The sequence below is a fragment of the Trichosurus vulpecula genome, chromosome 5 (assembly GCF_011100635.1).
Source record: "Trichosurus vulpecula isolate mTriVul1 chromosome 5, mTriVul1.pri, whole genome shotgun sequence".
NCBI classification, from domain to species: domain Eukaryota; kingdom Metazoa; phylum Chordata; class Mammalia; order Diprotodontia; family Phalangeridae; genus Trichosurus; species Trichosurus vulpecula.
The window spans coordinates 43,897,814-43,922,916 of record NC_050577.1 but is presented as its reverse complement, the minus strand read 5'-3'; the positions used below and the strand labels follow the sequence as shown (position 1 = coordinate 43,922,916).

The 25,103-nt window shown below is 39.9% G+C and overlaps 1 protein-coding gene across 1 annotated transcript in view; it reads left to right on the top strand.

Annotated features, from left to right (window-relative positions):
- Positions 1–25,103, top strand: part of EXOSC7 (exosome component 7) — a 46,958-nt gene that overhangs the window by 9,945 nt on the left and 11,910 nt on the right. The window contains exons 2-5 of the mRNA XM_036758736.1: positions 4,480–4,581; positions 5,830–5,924; positions 11,982–12,147; positions 21,834–21,904. Coding sequence (XP_036614631.1) covers positions 4,480–4,581; positions 5,830–5,924; positions 11,982–12,147; positions 21,834–21,904 — 434 coding nt within the window. The remainder of the gene's footprint in view (positions 1–4,479; positions 4,582–5,829; positions 5,925–11,981; positions 12,148–21,833; positions 21,905–25,103) is intronic.

Below are 25,103 nucleotides of genomic sequence, written 5' to 3'. Positions count from 1 at the left end.
AATTGAATCAGCTCAAGGGAAACGCTAGATGTGCAAATTTAGAATATCCCCCCCCCCCATATGTTCACACAGGCTATTGTGCCTGACCGTGGTAAGAGTATTCTGAGCTCCTGCTGGTCTTATCACCCACAGTCCGACACATTGAAACTTGACTCTAGTGTAGTGATGTCTTTTGGTCCTCTTTGAGAACAAAGGACAACAACCAACCAACTAGTATATGTTTTGTCTCCTCAAGTAGATTATAAGCTTCTTGTTGAGGAGAGGGACCGTGTCTTACATTTCTTTGTAGTCCATGGCCAGAGACACAAAAGCTCAGATAAAAACTGAATTTGCCAGTTTTAGTTTTCCAGGGCCTTCAGTTTGTTGAAAGAAAGTTCTTTGTTAGCATTGCTTATTAACTTCAGTTCAGTCAAAGCAAAATTACCTAGAAACAAGGTTTGTCCTCAGAATTAGGGGTATGGTGAGCACTCAGCTTAATGTCATTCTTTAAAACCAATATTGAATTTCCAAAGCACAGCCTCCATTTGTTTGTGTATATTAAAGAAATAGTATGATTCTAAAATTAGGGTGCTTCTTTTAAAATCAGATCCTAATCTGCACTTTAGAGTCCATATCCTAAATCATGTAATGTGCCTTAGTATGGATGTCAGAGGGGGCAGTCATGTGTTCAAAATATTCGGAAGCCTCAGGGCAACGTTGGAATTCCCAGGACATAGGATTTATCACTTTATGTATCTTGTTTGGTTTGCTAGATATGTACTGTTTGATATTATGTGATATTTATTACTCCCATCCTAGAATCTTTTTCCCCCACTTTTTTTCCTTCAATTTTCTAGCATTTTTTTCTCTTCCTACTACCATTCCTAACTTGGGGTTGGGGGGACCAGGGAGAGAAATACAATATTTTAATTGTAGCATATAAGCATAGTCAAGCAAAACAAATTCCCACTTTGCTCACATCCAGAAATATGCTTTGAATTCTTCATCATCAGTCCTCTGGAATCAATCTATAAGCATTTAGTAAGCACCTACTATATGCTAGGCCCTGGGAATACAAAGAAAGGCAAAAAACAGTTCTTGCTCTCAAGGAGCTTACAGTAGAATGAAGGAGACAACATAAAAACAACTATGCACAAGCAAGCTACATAACAGGATAAACTGGAAATATAGAATAGGGGGCAGGCACTAGCATTAAGGGGATTAGGAAGGGCTTCTAGTAGATGTGAGTTTTCTCTGAGACTTTAAAGAAGCCAGGAGACAGAGGTGAGAAGGGGAGAGCTTTTGAGACCTGAGAGACTGCCGGTGAAAATGCTTGGAGTCTGGAGATCGGATCTTGTTCGAGGAATAGAAGGGATACCAGTGTCACTGTGTCAAAGAGTATGTGGAGCTTTGGGGTGAGGTGTAAGAAGCCTGGAAAGAAGGATAGGAGCGGGCCAGGTTGTGAAGGGCTTGGAATGCCACACAGAGAATTTTCTCTTTGATCCTGGGGTGAATGGGGAACCATTGGAGTTGATCAAATAGGTGAATGACACAGTCAGATCTGCACTTCAGGAAGATTATTTGACAGTTGAGTTTAGGATGGACTGAAAGTGAGGAGAGATTGAGGTAGGGAGGGGCAACCAGCAGTAGTGGAGGCATGAGGAGACTAAGGCCTGATCATTGCACTAATAATAAGCTCATTTGTCATTTCCTTTTTGGTCAGCTCTGTCAGTCTCATGAGTGTAAGAGGGTCAGAGTTGTGCTGATTTGCATTTCTCTACTAGCAGTTTAGAAAATTTTTTCGTATGACTTTTGATATCTTTGAATTTCTTTCTTAGAAAACTACTTCATAGCCTTCAACCATTTATCAGCTAGGCAATAATTATAAATTTGAATGAGCTTTTGTATATCTTGGAAAGGAATGATGCCTTTATCAGAGAAACTGGCTGCAAAGGTATTTTCCGAGTTAGCTGTTAACTTTTTAATCCTAACTTTATTGGATTTGTTTGTGGAAAAATTCTATGTCATCAAAATTATCCATTTCTGTGTTCCTTTCTATCCACTTGTTTGGTTATGAGCTCTTCTATTCACGGGGCTGAAAGATATTATTTACCTTGTTCCTCTAATTTGTTTATGATGTGATCTTTTATATCAGGTCTCATAACCATTTGGAGCTTATTTTGGTATATGGTATGACTGTTGGTCTATATCTATTTTGTGCAAGACTGCCTTTGAGTTTTCCCAGCAGTTTTTGTCAAATAGTGAGTTCTCACCCCCAGTAGTTGGGGTCTTTGAGGTTTATTGAACACTGAGCTACTATGTTCATTGGCTTGTGCTGTTTACCTGATCAATTTCCACTGATTGACCTCTCATTTCTTTAACAGTACCAAAATTGTTTTTGATGATTACTGCTTCGTAGCATAGTTTAAAATTTGGTACTGCTAGGCCCCCTTCATTCAAACTATTTTTTTCATCATTTCCTTGAGATTCTGGACATTTTGTCCCTCCTGAAGAATTTTATCTAATGCTGCAAACTTAGTCTTTTGGTTTTAATCTTTTTTTTTTTTTTAATCCTTAGGGGGCAACACTAGGTGGCTCAGTGGATAAGATTGCAGGGCCTAGAGTCAGGAGGACTATCTTCTTGTGTTCAAATCCAGCCTCAGACACTTACTAGCTGTGTGACCCTGGGCAGGTCACTTAATCCTGTTTGCCTTAGTTTCCTCAGCTGTAAAATGAACTGGAGAAGGAAATGGCAAACTGCTCCAGTGTCTTTGCCAGGAAGACCCCAAATGGGGTCACAAAGAGTCAGACGCAACTGAACAACAACAGTGCTCCTTCGGTGGTTTTATTGAAGAGGCGGCAGTGAGCGCTGAGCTTTCCTGAAGTCAGGTCTGGCCTCAGACATCTAGCTGTGTGACCCTGTGCAAGTCACTCAACCCCCGTCTGCTTCAGTTTCCTCATCTGTAAAATGGGAATAATAACATCTGCCTCCTATTTACCGGCCTGCCAGAGGTGTTGTGGTGATAAATGAGATATTTGTAAAGCGCCTTACAAACCTCACAGCATGATGCAAATGCCAGCTATTACACTATAGATAATAAAATTAATTTAGTGTGGGGTGCCTACTGTGAGGAACTAATGTTTGTACAGTAATTTAGGTCTTTGTTTCCATAAATAAAACGTTTTGTATTCTTATTCATTTAGCTCATATGAGTATCTTGGCAGGTTGACTCTCGAGTGTTTTATGCATTCTGTATTTTTTTAAATGAAATTTGTCTTCTCTCTGAAAAGCTGGTGATTTATGTGAATTTATTTTACATCCTGTTGCAACTTGTCTGAAGTTACTAAGAGCTGAAAGAGGCCTTGGGGGTCATCTAGAGAGTCAGCCTTTGACTCATCAACCGTCCTTGACAGGAGATTAACAAGCCTCTGCTCTAAGTCCCTTCAGATGACCGGGGGGATCACGACATCTCGAGACCGTTGGGCAGCTTCATAGGTCATGAGGAATGAGTTATTTTTCCTTTGGTATCAGAAGTTTTATTACACTGATATCCAGGAAATTTTAAAAGAAGCCAGGAGAAGACTCTGGAGAATTTATAGGCATGGATAGTTCTCTCATCTCTGCAAAAGTGGAGGAAAAGGACTAGGAGCCATGAATATACAGTCAGATTTGGTTGCTATGTTGGTTAGTTTTGCTCAACTGCTTTCCCTTTCTTTTTATTCCTTGTAACATAGATTACTTTTTAAGGAAGGGACATATGTAGAAATGAAGGTGATGTAAAAACCAACATATCAATGAAAACCTTTTTTAAAAGAGGCGTGGCTGAATCACAATCTGTATCAGCACAGGGAATAAGCATACCAATGAAATTACAGATCCACTGAAGTCTTAGGGATGATTCTCACCTGAGCTGTGCATGTTCTTCAAGCCAGCCTCCCCTATGAGGTGAGTAGCACAGCAAGCAGAGGGAGTTAGGGTCCATTCTATGACCAAGGAGTATGGTAAAACCAAGCCTCTTAAGCTCTATAGTCTCACTAGCTCTCCCACCTATGAATTGGTGCAACTTAGTGATTTTTCTTTCTTGAAGCAAAATCTAAACTTTCTCATTTCATTGGTTTAGGGAAAGGGATAGAAGAGAAGAGGGATAAAATTAATGAAAGAAGTGATTTAGTTGACTTTTTTATTGACCTTTTTGACAAATCACTTTCATTAGCCTTGTCTAGTAAAATTCCTCTGTTAATGGGCTTCCTTTCCCATGGAAGAAAAAAAGAACTCTCTATTTAGCTTACTTAGCTTCAAATACTACCTGAGATAACATGTAAAAAAGTTTTGCTAACCGTAAAGTGCTAGTTGTTCCAGGCCCTTCCCTAAAATGATACTCCAAATTTCCATTTAGCCATCTATAGATATTTATGTACATGTATATCATTTTATTTTGTTTGGTCCAACATTGTAGCAAAGCTGATTGTCTTATTTCATTTTGTGGTTATATCACCTAGGAAGACCTCCGGGTGGATGGTCGAGGCTGTGAAGATTACCGCTGTGCTGAAGTGGAAACAGATGTGGTGTCCAACACCAGCGGGTCTGCAAGAGTCAAGCTGGTGAGTAAAATGACGACTGTGATTGTCATGATTGAAGGTGGAAGGTGTATGGGACTTAGGAGTCCTTGCCTTTCCCAGTCATCATCAGTAGGTATTTCTTAAGGCCCACCAGATCTCCGTCCGTTATCTCCTGGTCACAGATCTCATTAACATGTCTTTCCAGGCTTAGTAGACACTTCTTTTTTTTTAATTAATTTTTTGTTTTTAGTTTACAACTCTCAGTTCCCCAAGTTTTTGAGTTCCAAATTTTCTCCCCTTCCCTCTCCTCCCCCCTCCCCCCACAAGACAGCATGTAATCCAATATAAGTTCTATATGTACCTTCACATTAAACTTATTTGCCCAAGTTGTAAAGAAGAGTTATAACCAATGGAATGAATCATGAGAAAGAAGAAACAAAACCAAAAAAGAGAGCAGATAGTTTGCTTCAGTTTGCATGCAGACTCTGTAATTCTTTCTCTGGATGTGCATGGCTTTTTCCATCATTAGTATTTTGGAGCTGTCTTTGAACCTTGCATTGCTGAGAAGAGCCAAGTTGATCAAAGTTAGTAATCACAGATAGCGTGTGTCTGTAATTGTGTCTCTTAGTAGGTACTTCTTCAGACATCCACTTTAAAACGTTAACTCCCATTTATTTAGCATGTTAAGGTTTGCAAAACATGTTACAGGCATCACATTTTATACAACAAGCCTGAGATAGGGGCTGTTATTGCCTGTATTTTAGAGCTCAAGTGACTTGTCCAGGGTGGTTTGACCTCTCTCAGCCTCAGTATCATCATCTGTAAGATGGAGTTCAGGTGGAATAATGTGTGCAAACCCTAAAGCACTCCACAAGCATCAGCTGTAATGTTCTTTTCCTCCTGCCCTGTGCTCCAGCCCCTCAGCACACTGCGCTTTGCTGCCTTTGTCCTTTTGCTTGTTGTCTTCCCCATACTCAAAGCAGACTCACTCCCTCTCTTGACCTGTTGACTCCTCCCCATTCTTTAAAGTTTAACTTGTGCTGCCTCCCCGATGTGACTCATTAGGAAGACCCTTTCCCTCCAGCCTCACATAACACTGTTCCAAGGGGTCTGTCACGCAGTCCTGGGAGTCGTTATTTGTGTTTGTGTTACGTCTGTCTATTAGATTTAATGTGCTCCAAGAGGGCAGGGACCGTGTCTGATCTGAGTTGAGTGAATGATTAAATATGCTGCTTGCCTTGTGGGCACTTTTGTATTCAGATAATGTACATTTCAAATGTATTTTTACAGGGGCATACTGATATCCTGGTGGGGGTCAAAGCAGAAATGGGAACGCCAAAGTTGGAAAGACCAGATGAAGGCTACTTGGAATTCTTTGTGGACTGGTTAGTACAGTTGGGAAATTTAAAAAAAGATAAACACTGCCATCTAAAAAGACAGATGCAGGAAGTGATCATTTGTTTTCCAGGCCTATAGCTCCTCCATTAAGCTAGCCATATGACTTTGGTTGGATACACCACTTAACCTTTCTGGGCCTCAGTGTCCTTCTCTGTAAAATAGAATCATATCATGTGTCCATTCTACCTCATAGGGTTGTTGTAAGCCTCAAATGAAATAATGTATGAAAGGTATTTTGTAAAATTTAAAACACAGTAGGCAGCATAGTGTGGTGGATTAGGGTACTGAACTTGCACTCGGAAGACCTGGGTTCAAATCTTGCCCCCAGACATTCACTAGTTTTGTGACCCTGAACAATGAACAATCCATTTAACCTCTCTGGACCTCCATTTCCTTACCTGTTAAATGAAGAGGCTGGACTAGATGACCTCTAAGGTTTTTTCCAATGCTGAATCTCTGCTTCTCAGTGCAAGAATTAGTTTTGTCGGGGTACTTTTTTTTTGACAAGTTTTAACATCTCTCTTTCCTACTGTCTCCTCTTCACCCCTCACCCCCAATCCAGTAAAACAATTTGGCAGGGGGGACATCCAAAACTCTTACAAGAAATATACATAGTCTGGCAAAACTGGTTCTGACATTGGCCATGTCTCATTGGATAATTGAAATATATGTAAAGTTGTTAGCATAGTGCCTTGCAGATATTAGGAGCTATAAAATATTATTATTATTATTACTTATAGATTTTGAGTTCTACACCTCTCTGGCAGGAGAGTTTATCATTACATTAATCAGAGTTCTAAAATTTTTCAAAGTTTCTTTTTCTACAATGTTATTGTCATTATGCTTGTGTAACTTGTATTTCTAGTTCTGCTCACTTCACTCTGCATCACATCATAAAGGTCTTCCCATGTTCCTCCAAAACTGCATGTCATAATTTCTTATGACAATTTTTATTATTTCATTATCCTATCATTATTCCATTATACTGATTGCTTTTATTATTATTTTAGTATTATTCCATCACATCCACATATTACAGTTGGTTTAGCCATTCCTTGATAGGTGGGCACCCTTTCAGTTTCCCGTTATTGTTTCTTATGAAAAGAGCTGCTATAAATATTTATGAACATATGAATTCTTTTCCTTTCTTTGACCTGTTTGGAGTGAAGGCCTAGTAGTGGTATAGCTGAGTCAAACGGTATGCGCAGTTTTGTAACTTTGGGGCATAGTTCCAGATTCCTTTCCAGAATGGCCAGACTAATTCAAACGATGCATGAGTCAGCAAAAGTTTTCAAAATAGTTTATTTCTACAGAGGTAGAAGACACTGCCATACGTTTTCATCCTGAGAAGAGAAAAGGAAATTGAGTCATTTGAAATACCTTTATTCTCTTACATACAGTATTTCTGAAAGAAACTGATGAGATACTATCTGATGCTCGTGGCAGATTTTTCAGAGACAAGCAGTAGTTAGTTGTACTGAACAAATGAAATCCTCTATTTCAGTCTTATTGATAGCTAGTTCTCCTAACAGCTTATTGGTTAGCATATGCCTTATGGGCGGGACTTCTGTGCTGCACCCAATCCCAAGAAGAATGGCCCTGAACTTACATTGCAGCTGTTGGGTAGTGTAAGGATATAGTGAGGGTAATTAGAAGGTTTTTTTCTTATGTTTAGCTGTTAGTCAACAATTTTAAAGATTAAGTGGTTAGGTTCCCAGTGGTATAGAACCTGCAAAAGGGGGAAAATGAATTGCTTTACTGCCAAACTGACTCCACTAATTGCCCTTGCCAACTCTAAATGTTAAGCACATTCAGCCTGAGGCAAAGAGCTGCTATTCTACTCACTCACCCCTTTAATTTTCCTCTTGACTTGGGAATAAAAAGGTGACTTGATATGTCTTTTAGCCTAAAACCCTCTTGTTCTTTATGCAGAGGACAAACAGATCCAGCCTTGTTCTACACCTGTGGAAATGAAAGGACAGAGGAGAGCTGTATGACTTGATCAGTAAATTAACCATATCCCTGTTCTCTAAATCTTTGGACTAGTATTCGGGTCCACCAGATTCCGCTCCAGCATGAAGATGGGCCGTTGGAAGGGCTGCTTCTTGAACTTTTGAAAGTTATCTTTCATCAATTAGTCCTCTGAAAGACACTGATGGAACTTCTTAGTGAATGATGAGTTTCCTTAATCAGAGTTCCAGTGAAATCATGGATCAGGTGTTTTTGAGCCTTAAAAAAGCATTTTGTTTTTAGTCTTGAAGTCTAGTGGGCTAACATATATTACATCTTCAAAAACCCAGAAGGAACAAAGCTTTCAGGAATAAATTATCCAATTGCCCTATTATATTTACAGAGATATGGCTTTGACTAGGACAGCCATAGGAATCCACCTCAGGAAATGGATTCTCATGCTCTAGAACACAGCCTGCTGCCAGAGCAGTTTCTCTTCATATGGTGCTTTCTGCCTTGAAAGATATACTTAGTCCATGGGTTGGTTCCATACATTTATTAGTGAGATCATTTTTTCTTTTCAGGCTGAGATAGGCATGAATTTAAAATCTCTAAATTGGAACTGTATTTCCATTCTGCCGCTGGCCTTACCATCTCCCTCTTACTGGGTTTTTTATTTAGTGCACGTTTGCATGGATGTACAAATGTATATGTACAAGTGAGTACATTTAGTACATTTATTAGTATATCATTGTACATTTATTTAGTACATTTTGTCATGGATGGAAGCCTCAGTATGGCCATATAATTTTGCCAATAGGTTGAAGACATCAGAATTTTATTTATTGGCATAGAAAGTGACTGCTAAGCAATGGTTTGTAATTTGGTTTTCTATTTAAAAATGTTTCTCTGCCAAGAGATCCCACAAAACAAGCTCTTTTTTGTTTATTAGATTTATATAGCAGCTTTCCAAGAGGGCACAAGGGAATGGTCATAGATTTTCAAAGAATGAACATTGTTAAATGGGAAGAGTGTGAGCAGGAAAAGTTGGACAGATAATGAAAAGGAATAGCAAAATGAGGAAAGGAAAGTACAGATGAGGAGAAGTAAAGCTAAATTTTCCTGCATTATTAATATCTTTAACAGACTGGCCTTATTTCCATTTCTTTCAATGTTTCTGCATGTAGGAGCACTTCGAGGGAATAGTATTAATATATGACTAATTGTATAGACAATAAAAAACCAATTTTGGGGATAATAATGTTTTTATATGATGGTGTGCTTCATGGCCTTTAAAACCATAATTTTCTAATTTTCACAGACTTTTGCCTGGGCATTGGACAAGTAAGTTTATTGTTTATTATCTTGTCATTGAGAAGGCAGCATGATGTAGTTAGTGGATTAATGTTTTGGATTTGGAATCAGTAAATCTGGGTTCAAATCCCGCTGTACTTATTAGCTGTATGACCTTGGGCAAATGACTTAACCTGCTTGGGGCCTCCATTTCCTCTTCTGTCAAGTGAAAAGATTGAGCCAGGTGTCCATCAGGTACTTTCCAGCTCTCAATATATGCTCTTATGATTGTGCCACTCTGAGTTACCACTCAGTGGCACTCATTGTGTAGAACATATAGTTCTCTGACCACTGAGTTGTAAAGTTTTAGGGGAAACTTGCTTTAGTACAGAAAGCTAAGGTATAATTTTTGAAATTAGGAAGTGTTGCTTTTATTTTTTTTTCCTTTGTAATCTGGACCGTAAGTACTTGCATTTTATTTAATTTTTTAAATTTAAAATTTTATTGATGTCTTTTGTTTTTACATCATTTTTATTTCACAATACATCCCCCCCCCCCGAGAATTATCCCTTTTAACAAATAGTGGAAAAAGGGAGGAAAACCAGGACAACAAAACCAACCAGCACATCCCCCATGGCCGACTTCATGTAAAGTGCTCCACACCCATAGTTCCCCACACCTGCAAAGAAGGGAGAGCGATACATTGGCATATGTCTTATGATTACACAATGTTTAGCTTTCTGGGATTTTTGTTCTTTTCGTTTACATTGATTGTAGTCACTGAGTAGATTTTCCTGCTTCTGCTTACTTCACTTTTCATATAAATTCATGTTATTTTCAAATAATGATTTGATATATTCTCCATATTCATTGTTTTTTTACTGCTCAATAATATTCCATTGCATTCATGTATCAGAGTTTGTTTAATCATCCCCAAATCAATGGGCATCTACGTTTTTCCAGTTAGTGCTAATATATTGGTATAGATGGGACCTTTCTGTCTTTAACCTTCTTTGGATATATGCCTAGCAGTGGGACGATTATTTGCGTTTTCAGTGAAATTTGTGTTCTGGCCAGCTGAAGTTGGCTGGAAAAATTTAGCAGTAATAAAGAAGGGGTGGTTCAGTCAATCAAGTCAATAATTTATTTATTCAGCAAGCGTTTATATAGTGTCCTCTGTGTACCAGGCTTTTCTTCTCCCTCTTCACATTATCTTCTGTTGATTTATCTGTGTTCATGAAACTGCCTTCTCCAAAGTTACCAGTGTTCTCTTTTTTTCTTTAAAAAATTTTCCTTTTTTGTTATTCTCATCTTGACAAATACTGACAAACATAAATATTTCCATAAACAGAGAATAAAAAAAAGTATGTTAGAAATTTGTTTCAAAGCTATCTGGCTTTTCTGTGTGTCTCTGTGAACTTCATGTGACCAACAGAATATTTATGGCAGGGGTCTCTCTACTTATACCACAGGTTTTGCAGAGAATTAAAAACTACCAACCCAACTTCTTCCTTCCCCCCTCCCTTCCACATTAACTCCAGCCAGCTTTGAGAGTAACGCTAAGATGCGATAAAATATATCCTAAATGGGGAGGGTTGCATCTATATTTAGCCAGTTATTTAAAAATGAAAACCATTATGTTCTGCCTCTCCTGGAGAATACTGTCCTTTTATTTTTGGAAGCAGATTAACACACTAGTGGTTGCTAAACTTTTCTAATATGATGGATTTCAGAATTCAGATAATTCAGTGATGACATACTGATTTGAGAAAGGACCAGGTGATTTTCTAATGTCCTAAAAGAGGTAAAGCCTAACTATTGGAACCTTGAAAACCCTTTCCCTTCTCCCTCCTTTCCCCTCAGCTCGGCTGCAGTGAAGGTGGCTAGGTAGGTAATAAGCGTATGATAAATATTTGTTGATTTGACTTTAATACCAGAGTATTCTCTTAGTTCGTATAATTCAAGTAAAGTTAGATATTTTAAGTATGCTGAATTTGGGGGGGGGGGTTGTGGGTGACACATGTGTAATTCTTAAGGATATAGTATAATACTATTGATTGCTTAATGTTTAAGTTATAAAGGTTTTTTTAATGACAAAACAAAATAAACTTCATCCCTGGTGACTTGATTATTTAGCTATAAATGAGTTTCTCTGCAAATCTTGATTACTGAGTAAGAAAGAAGGCAGTGAGTGGAATAGCAATGTTGCTCTATGTTTCTCTGGTGGGTTTTAAATTCTGGCTCTGCTGGCTGATAATGGTTTGTGAAGAGCCAAGTTATAAAATGTTTCAACCTATTTTTAAAGATTCTTCTTGTACCTACCAGTGTTGCGATGGGTCTAGACAAAGGAATTTTATATTTTAAATAAGGTGTTCGACATTTCAGTTAGTTGTAAACAAGTGTGTACATCTCAGAAGGGGTGTGGGTACAGGGAGGGACATATGAGATAACTCTGTTAGAATGGCTGGATACTATTTCCCAGTCTTGCCAGAGAACAACTGTATTATGCATGTGCTTAACGAATTGCCAGCCTAAGTTCTATTTTCCATAGATTTTATTTCTTCCTTTGAACTCTGTAGGAAGTTATTAGGAGCCCCTGAGAATCTGAGGAAGAAATTGGGGCACTTAATTGGTGTCTTTCGGTGTACTTTGAAATTAGGAAGTTAGAAAAAGAGTTCTTTTCCTCATTGCAGTATGTTCAAATGAGGCTTCTTAGTGATCAGGCATTGCTTCAGTTAACTCTGAAACTAAGCCCTGTCCTCATGTTTGAAAAGATTTACCCTTTTTGTCCCCTGGTATAGCTCAGCCAATGCCACTCCTGAATTTGAAGGTCGAGGAGGTGATGACCTTGGCACTGAAATTGCTAATACTCTCTACCGGATATTTAACAACAAGGGCAGTATAGACCTAACAGCGCTCTGCATCAGTCCAAGGGAGCACTGCTGGATCCTCTATGTTGATGTGTTGGTGAGTCACAAGAACTGGGTCTGTAGGAAGCTGCCTGGTCCGCTGTCTTCCTTGGGCCTTCTTTCCTATTCACTTGTGCTTCTGGGCTTTGAAATTATTATGAGCAGTATTAAAGAACATGTGATCCTGCTGATAACACCATCTCACGGGACTTCTATGGGGAGCAAATGAAATAATGTGGGTCAAGCAGTTTGTAACTTTAAAGTGCCATATGGATGTGAGTTATTTCTCTGTGAGAGTGGAATAAACTTCACAAAAGCACATCTTATCTAACTTTGTATCTCACATAATGCTTATTAGCAAGCTATTCTATACTCAAAAATCTCTTATTAAATGTTTGTTAAATTTAATTGATTTATCCTGTCTCCTCTCTGAAACTGAACTCCTCAGAAGGCCAGAGATCTACTTTAGCCAAAAAAAAAAAAAAAGACTGGAAACCAAGTAAACAGATTCTCAGAGGTTTAGTGAGGTAAAAGTGATCTTTTATCAACTAATGTAAATTTGAAAAAGAAACAATATTAATGTAACGGTGAAGTTTTTATTTTTTTTTTTGTTAAGACAGTTCAAATAATCTAATGCTTAAAAGGAGAGGAGCAAATAAAATTTAAAATCCCCATTTGATTTTTCTAATGTTAGGTAAATATAGCTCACATATTTATCACTGAGTGCCAAGAGGAACATGCTAGTCTGTTTATGTGATGTTTCACCAGGCAATTTATTGAAACCTAATTAAAAATAATAGTTGTAGCCAGCAATTATTACAAATTAAATTCAGGTTCTAGGGAGCCATCACCAAGAGGAGAAGAAATTTGATTTAAAATAAAAATCACCTGAGCTATAAGGCTCTATCCAATGAAATTAGAATATTGGCAGAAGGAATTTAGCTACACTTCTAGTTATCGCTTTTCATTTTTTTGTGGTTTTACCCAAGTTTTTCCTTTTCTGTATTTTACACTGTTGTTTTTGTCTGAGAAGAAAAATCCTAATGATATAGACCTTCATTCTCTTGATTTAATTTAATTTTGATTGATATTGACCTATTCTTCTAGACTGAAGGACTCTTACAGTGAAAAGTTAGTATGTCATTTTCCTAGAGTACTTTGTATAACAGTCTTTTATTTCTGCTTCATCAAATACCATCTACTAACACAGAAATAGGGCTTCATTTGTAATAGTATTATAACTGTCAGCATGTCATGGACTGGCAGGAGTAGGTTCATGTTAAGAGCTTTACTTTGACTTTCATTTGTCTTTGGATATCTTACCTTAAAAGAACATTTGAATTTTTTTTTTTCTAAAGGGAAAAGCAGTGGAAAGTCCACTAGATCTTAGTCCTAGTTCTAGCACTGACTAGATGGGTGACCTTGGGCATCACTTAAGCTTTCTGGTCTTCAATTTTCTCATCTGTAAAATGGGGAGGAAGGTAGACTAAGTGATGTGACCTAAGCTCCTTCCAGCTCGAAGCAGGTTGAGAGTTTGAAATGCTGTCCTCCCCAGAATTTTATTTTAACTTTTTGCGAGTGATTAATTATAATATTACTTGGATTTTCTTTTTGGATTGGCCTGTGATTTCATAATTGTTAGGAACTCCTGGAGGGCCTTCCCTTCCCATTGTAGATCAGCACTTTCTCTGTCACTTAGAGCATCAGAAAACTGTTTGGAACACTAAGAGGTGGGACTTGCCCAGGGTCCCGAAGCCAGTGTATGTTATAGGCAGGACTTTGACCCAAGTCTTCCTGAATCCCAAACCGGCTATCTCTCCTCTACACCACACTGCTTTTTATGTATTATAGACACATTAATAGCAAAGTAAATTTTTTCTTGTCATAAGTATAATTACTATTTTCAAAACAATGATGGCTTGTAGTGGTGTTTTCCTCTTCATGAAAATAAATGCTTTCCTTTAGCATTGATGGCAATTTGTGTATTAAGCCATGAGTGGATTTAGCTTTAGGAACTTTCCATTTTAATGGTTTAACAAGACTCAATGGTGTTTATTTCAGATTCAAGTTGCTATAATTTCACACTTGCTAGAAAAGCTTGCAAAACAATCGTACATTGTTGTATTTCTTTTCCTTGCCTGTTTTGCTTTTAGCTAGTTCTTTTCTAGATTTTTCTAGGCTATAACATTTAACAAGGAAATTTAAAAAAATTAATATACAAGGCTATTCTAGACCCAAGATGGGGTTTGACAGCCCAGAATCTTTAAATTAGTATCACAGTTTCCATTGGTGTCCTACCCAGTATAACTGTTAATAGTTCAGTTTCTTATCCAAGGGTATGCTGAAGCAGCTCAAACTGGCTCGTTAGAGCTGATTGTTAAATTTTCAGTGAGCATTTACAGCTCAGAAATCTTCAAATCCTATCAGTCAGGGCTTGATTTTTATTTTGTTTGTCTAGACTTAAGAAAATGATAGGAGAAAATGTCAGTAATGCAGGTTAAACCTAAAAATGCATCATGCATACATTTTTTGGTAGAAAGTTGTTTCTTGAACATTTTCCAGAACATGCCTGTATGGTGACAATACAGGCTTTGTAGAGCACTTTCTTCCCAACAATCTTGTGACATACCCATAGTGTACATCTTTTTTGCAGAACGAAATTCAGAGAAATCAAAGTAAAGAAATATATAGCCCACATTCCCCCACTGCTGCTAGGCAATTCCTCCTTATCACCTTATTCCATCACCCTCCACAGCGGCTCTTCCAAGCCTTCTCACCCCTTCTCAAACCTTCCAATCTGCCCCCCCATCCCCCCAGCAGAGATCTTTATCTTATATTTTACAGGAAAAATTAAGACTATTCACCATGAGCTCACTCTTTTCTCCGCGTCTTCATTTCCTGTTGCTCAGATGCCTTCTGATGATAAGGTGATCTTACTTTTTAGCAAGACTGATCTCTCTCCCTGCTTATGCCATCCCATTCCATCCTTGTGCTTTCAACAGGCTGGTGCCTCTGTCATATCCCTACTCATTCACTTATTTTCAATCTTTCTCTACTGGCTCCTTTTCTATGGCCCACAAACATGCCCAATTCTCCCCCATCCTGAAAAAAAAACCCACTTGATTCTTCTGTCACTGTAGCTGTTGTCCTCTGTCCCTTTAGCCTTTTGTGACTAAACTTGAAAAGGCTGTCTATACTAGGTGCCTCCACTTTCTGTCCTCTCACCATCTTCTTAATGCCCTATAATCTGGTTTCAGACCTTGTCATTCCACTGAAAGGACTCTCTCCAAAGGTACCACACTGATCTCTTGGTTGTCAAATCCAGTGATCTGTCTCTGTCTTCATGCTCCATGACCTTTCTCAGCCTTTCACACTGTTGTTCCCTCTTTCCTCTTTGATACTCTCTTTAGGTTATCAGGACATCACTCTCTCCTAGTTTTCCTCCTACCTTTCTGCCTGCTCTTTCTCAGTCTCCTTTGCTGGATCCTCTTCCAGGTCATGCCCTCTACCATAGGTGTTCCTCAGGATCCTATCCTGGGTCCTCTTCTCTTCTCCTCTGCTACTTCCCGTGGTGATCTCCTCAGCTCTCATGGACTTAATGATATATACTAATGATTCTTTAATCTACCTATCCTGCCCCAGACTCTCTGCTCACCTCCAGTCCCATATCTCCAGTTGCCTTTCAGACACCTCAAACTGGATGAACAGTAAACATCTTAAACTCAGCATGTCCACGCTGAACTCACTATCTTTCCCTCTAAACCTTCCTCACTTCCTGCCTTCTCTATTACTATGGATGCCAACACCCTCCTCCCAGTCCCTCAGAGTCACAACCTACGCATCATCCTGGACTCCTCACTGTCCCTCACTGCCCATTTCTAATCTACTGCCAAGGCCTATTGATCCTTTGCAACATCTCTCGAATATGTCCCTTTCTGTCTGCTACCACGCCTCTGGTGCAGGCCCTTGTCACCTCACACTTGGACCACTGCAGGAGCTGCTAGGGGCTCTGCCTGCCTCAGGTCTCTTCCTGCATCGATCAGCCTATCCTCCATTCAGCCACTAAAATGATTTTCCTAAAGCACAGGCCCAACCATGTCACCCACCCTACTCAGTAAACTCCAGTGGCTGCCTGTCATCTCCCCCCGACACCCAGTTCAGCCTTTTTTCTATTGCACCGTGCTGCCGCCTCCTAGTCTGTCCCTGCACTACAGAAGGTCCGTCCAGGGCTCTGGGAGCTCCTTTCTGGCGTTCTTGACCCTACGCAGATGATCACAGTGGCTCGTGTGGCCCTTTCCTTAGTTATCACTCATACCTTTCTCTTTGGGTAGATTTTCTGTTGCATTTCCTCCACAATTCTTCACTGGTACCAGCCTGCTCACACCCTTTGTGTATGTCTTCGTTACCTTTGGGTGACCCTCATCTTTAATTATTTGGAGACACTGGTATTTAAGATGCTTTTATCATAAGGGAGGTACATGATCAGAAAAGAGTTAGCTCAGTTATGTAGCTTTTATCAGAGAAATAAGTGAGGATGTGAATGATACAATACAAATCACATCCACTAAAATAATTCGTCAGAAATGTTTTTGAGTGTGGGCTGTTGCCATTCAAAGAACCTTGACATATATGTGAGTATATATATGTATGTGTGTGTATATAGCATATTGAACATTTAAAGTAAGATTTAGTATGAAAGGCCAATGTAACTTCTAAATATAATTTTTTTCTCTAAAAGGACTAGAAAAATACTATGGAAAGAGATTCTTTAAAATATTTATATAAATGTTTTCCTTTCACAACTCTGAAAAACAACCATAATTATCATTTTCCATAAATTCAGTCTGCACATAGTTTAAGGAGAATGTTTCCTGTGGTTTTGGAGGGAGGGTGGAAGCTCACATAATATTCCATACCTGGGCTTCGTAACAAAATAAAGTTTCTATGGCTTTATGTGGTCATGTTGCATTTGTCAAGTGTATATGAATTTTGAAGTTTGGAGTTTTACTTTTCCACATCTATGAGTGAATGAATGAATAAAGTATTTATTAAGTTTTTACTCCCTATAAAGCGCTGTCCTGGGAATACAGATGAAACAGTAAGACAATCCCTGCTGAGTCTCAAAGAGCTCATGTTCTAAAGGGGGAGACAACACAGAGATAGTGAGAGGTTTCAGCTGCATGTCAGGTAGAAGGGTCCCCTAAGCCTTTCTTCTTTCAAGTCATTCCAGCCAATAAAATAAGCCCACTTTTGGATGTTGAGCCATTTGACAGGGCCAAGGACTTTGGCCACAAGAGCTTTCCTTTCTGAGTCTTCCCCAGCAGGGACTGTAGCAGCTGCTAGAGCAGCAGCCAGGCTGCCTCCCCCCAGGGGTGGCTGCCCAGGACAGCGGCAGAGGGCACTGGGCTGGAAGCACTGACTGCTGGAATTTTAGGCCTCTTCATATCTCCTGCTTTCCCAACTCTGTAATAAGTGTTAATTTTTTTCCTCATCCTTCCCCCATACACAGGATTTAAAATCATGTGAAATTTGCTTGTAGAGAAAGTTTCTTGAAATCTGTTTTGACCACAAGTCATCTCTGTGTTCTGCCAACAATATGACATAAAGTGCCCTACAGCTCACTTTCTAGTCTGGTCTATGCCCTTTCAGAAGGTTGTACATAATTCTGGTTTTTTTTTCCATACACTCATGGTGTCCAGCCTATATTGCTGTGGTTAGGCCATCATTCTCCCTCTTTAGGAGACAGGATAATAATGTGTTGGGTTTCATTTTTATTCAGCTTTTTTTTTGGTGCTTGGACATCTTAGTAGAAATGCTTATGTGGCAGACAGTAGAATTTATTTCTCCCATGAAAAAGCAAGCCAGACAAACTCAGAGACCTGAGAAGTTTGGCCGATGTCCTTTAGTATCCTGCTTTAGATGCAGTGTGGTATGGTGGTTTTTCAGTGAGGAAGACCTGGGTTCAAGTTCCTCCACCATGACACATACCATGACCTGGGCAAATCACTTAATCTTTTTTGGCTCTAAGCCAGATGGATCACTGCAGCAAACCAGATTAAAATGTCATTGAGTAATGTTTAACAAAATAAATAAAAGTACAATAAAACAAAGATAAAGTTAATTTCTGGTTCTTTAAGTCAATTTGGGGCCTGCAGGGATCCCTTTGTACTAAGAGTTTGACGCCACTGCTCTAGTCAGCTTACTAAGCCTCTGATGTTGCAGAGAAAGTGGTGACCTGAGGTGTGGTAGGAGTGTCCTCACCAAGAGCTCCTCCTGCTGATGGAATCACAGGGCCAGGCTTTGTCCCTCTCCTGTCTCAGACACAGCTGGAGAAAGCCAGTCTGGCCATCAACGGACAAGGAAATGAGCCATCACGTAGAGTAGGAACCAGGAGACACCTATCCAGTCATCAATGGAAATTCATGATTTAGTGTCAGTCCTATTGATGTCATGGAGAAGAGACAGCTGTACATGTATACGTGAGTTTTTATATTTATGTAAAAACTCTGAGTACTTTGAATTAAAAGTAATATTGGAAACAGAAGTTTTCATCTGATCTCAAAGAGGGGAGGCAGCAGTATGTAATGCAAAGGACACTGCCGTGGAGTTAGGAGGCTCGTGTTCAGAGTCTCATTTCTGCTACTAACTTACTGCATCATAGGGTCAACTAGATGGCACAGTGGACAGAGTGCCGTAAGACTCGAGTTCAAATCCAGCCTCAGACACTTATTAGCTGTGTGAGTGCAATAGCCCTGGGAGACAGGTGCATTTTACAGATGAGGAAATTGAGGCAAGATTCAGCCTCAGTTCTTCTCGACTCCATGCCCAGCACTCCCATCGCTGCCTATATAGATAGATACCTAGGTCAGCACTTGGGCTTCAAGGATGATTTTATGGTGCTTTTCAGCTTTCTTTGTATTCTTAGATCCTGGAAACTTGAAGCAACCTTAGAATTATCTATTTCAACTCTCACATTTTACAGATGAGAAAATTTCCCCAAGGATACCTAGTCTATGGCAGCGCCAGGACTCAGACATGGGTTTTCTCTTAAATCCACTCCTCATTTCAGGACATTCAGCATACATCAGAAACATTTAAAAGTCAGCAGTGGTTACTTGGTAATCAGAGTACACAGAATAAGTGCTGGAGAAAGTCAAAAGAAAAGACAAGCAAGGGAAGCAGGACAAATACAAATGGAGGGAGGAGAGAAAGAATATGGTAATAAATATAGCTGAGACAGTGCTGTAGTGGGAAAAGTATTGGCTTTGGAGGGAGGAGACTAGAGGATCAATTTCAGGGTCTGCCTGTGGCTTTGTGACCAGAGGCAAATTAACCTCTTTGGGACTCAGTTTTCCCATATTTAAAATGAACTCTCTGCTCTCACTACTTCACACAGGGTTCTTGTGAGAATCATATAAACTAATGTAAGTAAAGGGCTTTGTGAATTGTAAAGCATGATGCAAATGTGAGTTATAATTATGATATATGTATAGAAGTGCTATAGTAGGATTACTGGCATGATTGGTCCGTTTTAATTCCTACATTTGGCAGCAGAATTCTCTCTAAATGAGCGCTTGTGCGTTAACTCAGCATCCATACTGAGGAAAACTATGCATTAAGATTTACATGCTCAAAAGACATTTATTAGGATATTCCTTAAAACCTGCTACAGATAGGGCATGGGGACACTCCTTCAACTCTTCATCCAGATTGTGGTGCTAATGAGGCAGTTCCTTCAAAGGTGGCTTCCCAGCCAACTCTTTTTGTCCAGAAAAAGTTTTCTCTCTGATGTATGTTAGGGATGCTCCTTCCTTTTGGAAAATTCTAGGAGAGTGGATTGGTGGGGATCAAGTTGTTATCTGTTTCCTTTGCCTCCGTATCTACCTTTTTGAGATCACTGAGTTCAGTCATTATTAGAGTGGTATGAAAATATGAGGTTGAATTATTTCCCAGTCTGCTCAAAAGGGGGATGTAGAAGGTTTTATCTGTGATCTCAGATGCTATTGGGCTGTTTAGACTTAGGTGGACATTTTTCTTTGAAGATATGTCCAGGTGGACACATCTTTGACATTATCATTGGAGGAAACAGGAACCTTCTCAGATAGTTGGGGGGTGGGGCGGTGGGGCATGCAGAACGGAAAGAGCAATTAAGTCCAGGTATGGAGGATAGTAGCTAATTAACAGGCATGAGTCTTTGCTGAGAGTTCAGCCTCTGAATTGCTCTATCAGCAGCAGAGAAATGAGCCTGGATTGTTCTCTTCGGTGAGACTTAGAGGCACTCACCTGACTCCTATGGAGGTGCTGATAACCTTTTTCCTAGGGATTATACTTATGGATGTGAGCACAAAGGTCCTAACATGGGGACAAAAATTATTGATATAGCTGCTTATAAATGTGTGTATGTATGCATATATTTTATAGTAAGCAATCTCCATTCATTTACCTTCCTCAGAGGAAGAATGGCCTATATAGTTGAAACGTATCCTTGTATGCCTAATAAGAAAAGCCATGGACACCATCAACCATATGTTATGAACAAAATCACAACAGTCATCGTTTAACAGGCCTACGACAAGTGGAGGAGGCAAGTCTGGGTAATGTGAAAGAAAGGAATGGTTTGGAAAGGGGCTGAGAGCTCATGGAGATGGTTCTGAGCCCAGACACAGCAGGGGGAGTTGGAGAGCCAGGAGTGAGGCAGGCTGGGTAGATTTGCTGAGGTTATCAGTGGCAGCTGTAGTAAAACAAGAGCCTTAAGTCCATGGTCAGCTCATGTCATCTTTTCCTCTATTTTTGGCTATTTTTTTTTCTATCAGCAGACCCTCAGATTTGTTAATCGAGTTTCTCTGACTTTCCCATTCTCTCTCCTGAGCTTCACCCACTGTTCATTGGACATTCAATAAGCATCTCAAGCTTAACGTGTCCTAACAGTTCTCATTACTCCCTCCCCCCATCCTTTGTCTGAACATCCCTGTTTCTTTTGAGGGGGGGCACTCTCATCTTCCTTCTCATCTAAATTTGCATCCTCGGAGTCAACCTCTCCCATTCACTAGGCCTCACCTCACTGTCCATGCACTTGCCGTGTGTTGTCAATGAAACCCTGATCCCTTCCTTCCTCCATGTAGCCTTCAGTAATATTCCTAAAGCACAGCTCTAGCTGGGCCACTCCCCTCCTCTACTGGCTCCATTTTTCCTCCGTTCCTTGCATAGGCTAGTCCCCATGCTGGGAGTTCACATTGCTTCTTGCCTCTGTCTCTTAGAATTCCTAGTTCCCTTTAGAACTCAGTTCAGGAGTCTCCTCCTCCACAAAGACTTGGCAGGACCTCCGCTCCCCCCCATTCTAGTGCCCTCCTCCAAATAGGACTGTATTTCATTTGTGTGTACTCATAAGCGTACAGATTGCCTTCCCCAGTAGAGCTCCTCGAGGGCAGGGACTAGTTCATTTTGGATCCCTGTTGCCTGGCACAGTGCATAGCATGTAGTAAGTGCTTAGAAATGCCTGTAGACTGTCTTATTGCCTCTTTTTCTCCATCTCCTATGTGTGACCAACAGAACTTGCTGACTTCCCACTCAGGCAATTGGGAGGCAGAATATACTAACTTTAATGAAATTAAAGACAAGGATAGGAAGAAAGTGTAGTTGTGATTATTTTGTTTATTCCATTTTAAAAGTTTATTGGTTCTGCCCTTTGCATGGTATGAATAATACTTAGTTATAACAACTTCCCTTTTTTCCTCTTTCCCTCAGTTATTGGAATGTGGTGGAAATTTATTTGATGCCATCTCCATTGCTGTAAAGGCTGCTCTCTTCAATACGAGGTAAGACTTGCGAGCCTTGTGTCTCCTATGAAAGCAGATCTGACGTGGTTCCTGAATGTGATCTGAAAATTTAAAGCCTTTGGGCAGCTTGAGAGAATCTGTCTTCCCTATTTCTATTGAGGGTAACTCTGTCCTTCCGTTCACCCAAGATCCCAACCTCAGAATCCTCCTAGTCTGTTCCTTCTCCGACCCCTCATTGCCATTTCACATTTTATGACTCTCCCTCCATGGTATCTCTAGATTCAGCTCACCCTCCCACCACCTTCCCTTGGGCCCTGATCACCCCTTTTCTGAACGATCACCTCACAGTCAATCTCCCTCTTTCCAGGCTCTTCCCTTGCATGTTTCCTCCCTCTCCTTCCACCCTCATCCCTGCTCTTCTCACCATTCATCTTCCATCCAGCTGCCAGAATCATCTTTCTAAGGTGCAGGTGTGACCATTTCACTTCTCTGTTTAAGAATCGTCATTATTTTCCTATTTTAAGATAAAACATGAAGTCCTCACCTAGCATTTAAAGCCCTAAACAATCTGTGTCCTAGCCGCCTTTCTGTCTGTATTTTGTATTATACTACTTCATCATTTTATGTCAGCTGAGTTGGTTCTGTTATCAGAACTCCCTGTTCCATCTCTCACTTCTGTGCCTTTACCCAGATTGTCCTTCCTCCCCACAGTCTTCCCTCCTCATCTCTGCCCCCCACAATTGTAACCATTCCTGAGTCTCCACTATGTCTGGCCTTTTACATTATCTTGTATTGACTTATCTGTGTATACATAATATCCAACAGAAGGAGCCTGTGTTCATTTTTCTATTTGTTTCCCCACCAATAAGCATAGCCCTTTGACATAATAAACATTCTGTGAGTGACTGATATCAGATAGCCACATAGTAACCCATAGAAAATGCGATGTTACAGTTGGATACTGGGTGTGACCCTTTCTCCCAAAGAACTGACGTTGGTATCAGTTGTGTATCATTTCTTATTTTAGCTTAGGTATAATTATTTCAGTTTTGTTCATTCAAGGGTTGGAAGGTCCAACTCTTCCCCCAAAAAGAACACCCACCACAACACGCCTGACAAATGGTCATCTTTTGGTTCTCTCTCTACTGCTCACTTAAATGACCTCTTCAATAGAGGGGGAACCTCCTGCCTCCCAAGGGGCCCATTCTACTTGGGATAGTCCTGATTGTTGAGAAATTTTTCCTGACATCAAGCCCAAGTTTGGTCTTTTGCAGCTTCTCCCCTTTGTTCCTAGATCTTTTTGCTCAACTCAACACAGAAAATCCTGACAGGTTTAGCAGTAGAACTAGATAAAATAGGATAGAGTTTTCTGACACCTGATCCATTTGTCATTCATTTCTGTTAGGAAAAAGGGACTGGGATTAGGTATCTGGACATTGGATTATTCGTCATGGTTTTTCATCAGCTGCCTTTGTATGAGCTTTCATTTTCCTATAATAAGAAACAAGCCTTATAGTAATCTGCTTGCCTCTTACAGTCATTCAGCTCAGGGGAATCAGGTGAGTTAGTGGGAAAAACTCACCAGCTTTGTCAGCAGTTTCTTTGTTACCTTTGCGGTCAGTTTGATGTTGGGCAAGTCAGGTTTTCATAATCATTCCTGCGGATATGTCAGCTTGAAATTTTAAGGACTTTGGGTCATTATGCAAAATATGTGATAGCACATTATTTATTATTGCAATTATCTACTGTAAATAAAAATGTAAGTAGTGTGTCAGTCTACTAAAGCACAGTGTGCACCTATTTTAAAAATGGGGTGAATTTGACAAGCCAGGGTGTAATAGTTTTAGAAAAGAAAAATCAACTGTGTTCATATCTAATAAGTAGCATATTTCTTGCCCGCAAATTAGGCTTAGTGAGTTTCTAGAAACTAAACGCTCTGTATGATGCAGGGATTTCTTACCTTCTAAAAGTTGAAAGATACTCCTGTTACTTGGTTTTACAGCCTTTTTTCCTCTAGCTTTCCTAGTCTCCACCTTGTGCCACCCCAGTGCTTTATGGCAAGCCCTTTTATCTTCTAAAAAAGCAAAATAGAATATATTTTGTGAATCACTCCTCCCTTCCCTTAGATAATTAAAGAGATTTCAAATGCTTAGGCACCCAGTTGGGATCAGTTACTAAATGAGCAAACTTTCCAGAAGGCAAGCACTACAGGACAGCTCCTTGAGCCCCCTTTCTTTACTACCCAAGCTGAGCTCTGCAGTGACCCATAGCAGCCATCCCTCCTCCTGAGAGACAAGGCTGGGAGTGTGAAACAGAACACCAGTAGGAATGTTAGTTCAGAGCTCTGAGCTCCTGTTGGACTGTTGTTGACACAGAGGGATTAATACGACAGACCAAATTCAGCAGCAGCTTCTGTAGCAATTCTTTTGAGAGAGGAGAGGAAATGGCCATATGTTACTGAATTTTAGCCTCAAAAAATGCCTCCCTCGCATCCCCCTTCCTTCCAAACAACCCCTTCCCTGTTACTGATTTATCTTGGCTATGGGAGCGACAAGGGAGGCTATGACAAGAACAGATTGTTTGGCTCTGGGAGCAGATGATGGATAAATACTCTCTATCAGGATGGCAAAATGTGACTGCTCAGATGAAGGAACGAATCAGCCAGAAATACTCTTGTTCTTAATAAGGGGACAATTCTGCATGTCTTGGTTAAAAAAAAAAATAGAGATTCTTTGGTACTGTGGAATCTGTCAAAGGGTTCTCTCATCTTCATGATTTCCCTGTCAGATGGTTCTTTCTACACTGCCTCCAAATATAGTTAGGACTTTTCTTCCTTAAGAAAATCCTCTACTTCACTATTCACTCCTTAAAAACCCTTGCAATTTATTAAGGGACCAAACTGATGATACTGCTTTCTCAAAAGTCGGCATTGGGGTCTCTGCTGCTAAATTAAATAGCCTTTTCTCAGTCTTTGTTCTCCTTGACCTCTTTGTAGTATTTGTCAAATATTCAAAGTGATTTTCCTAAAACTCAGGCCTGACCGTGTTATACTCCACCGCCCACACCCCACCCCCACTCTCCAGCAGCTTCCTATGGCCTTCCAAGATCAAATACAGAATGCTCTGTTTGATGTTCCAGGCCCTTCATAAGCTAGGCCGCCTCCCCCTTCCCTTTCCAGTCTTCTTTCACCTTATACCCTACCACATACTCTTGGGATTCATGGACAATGGCCTCATTG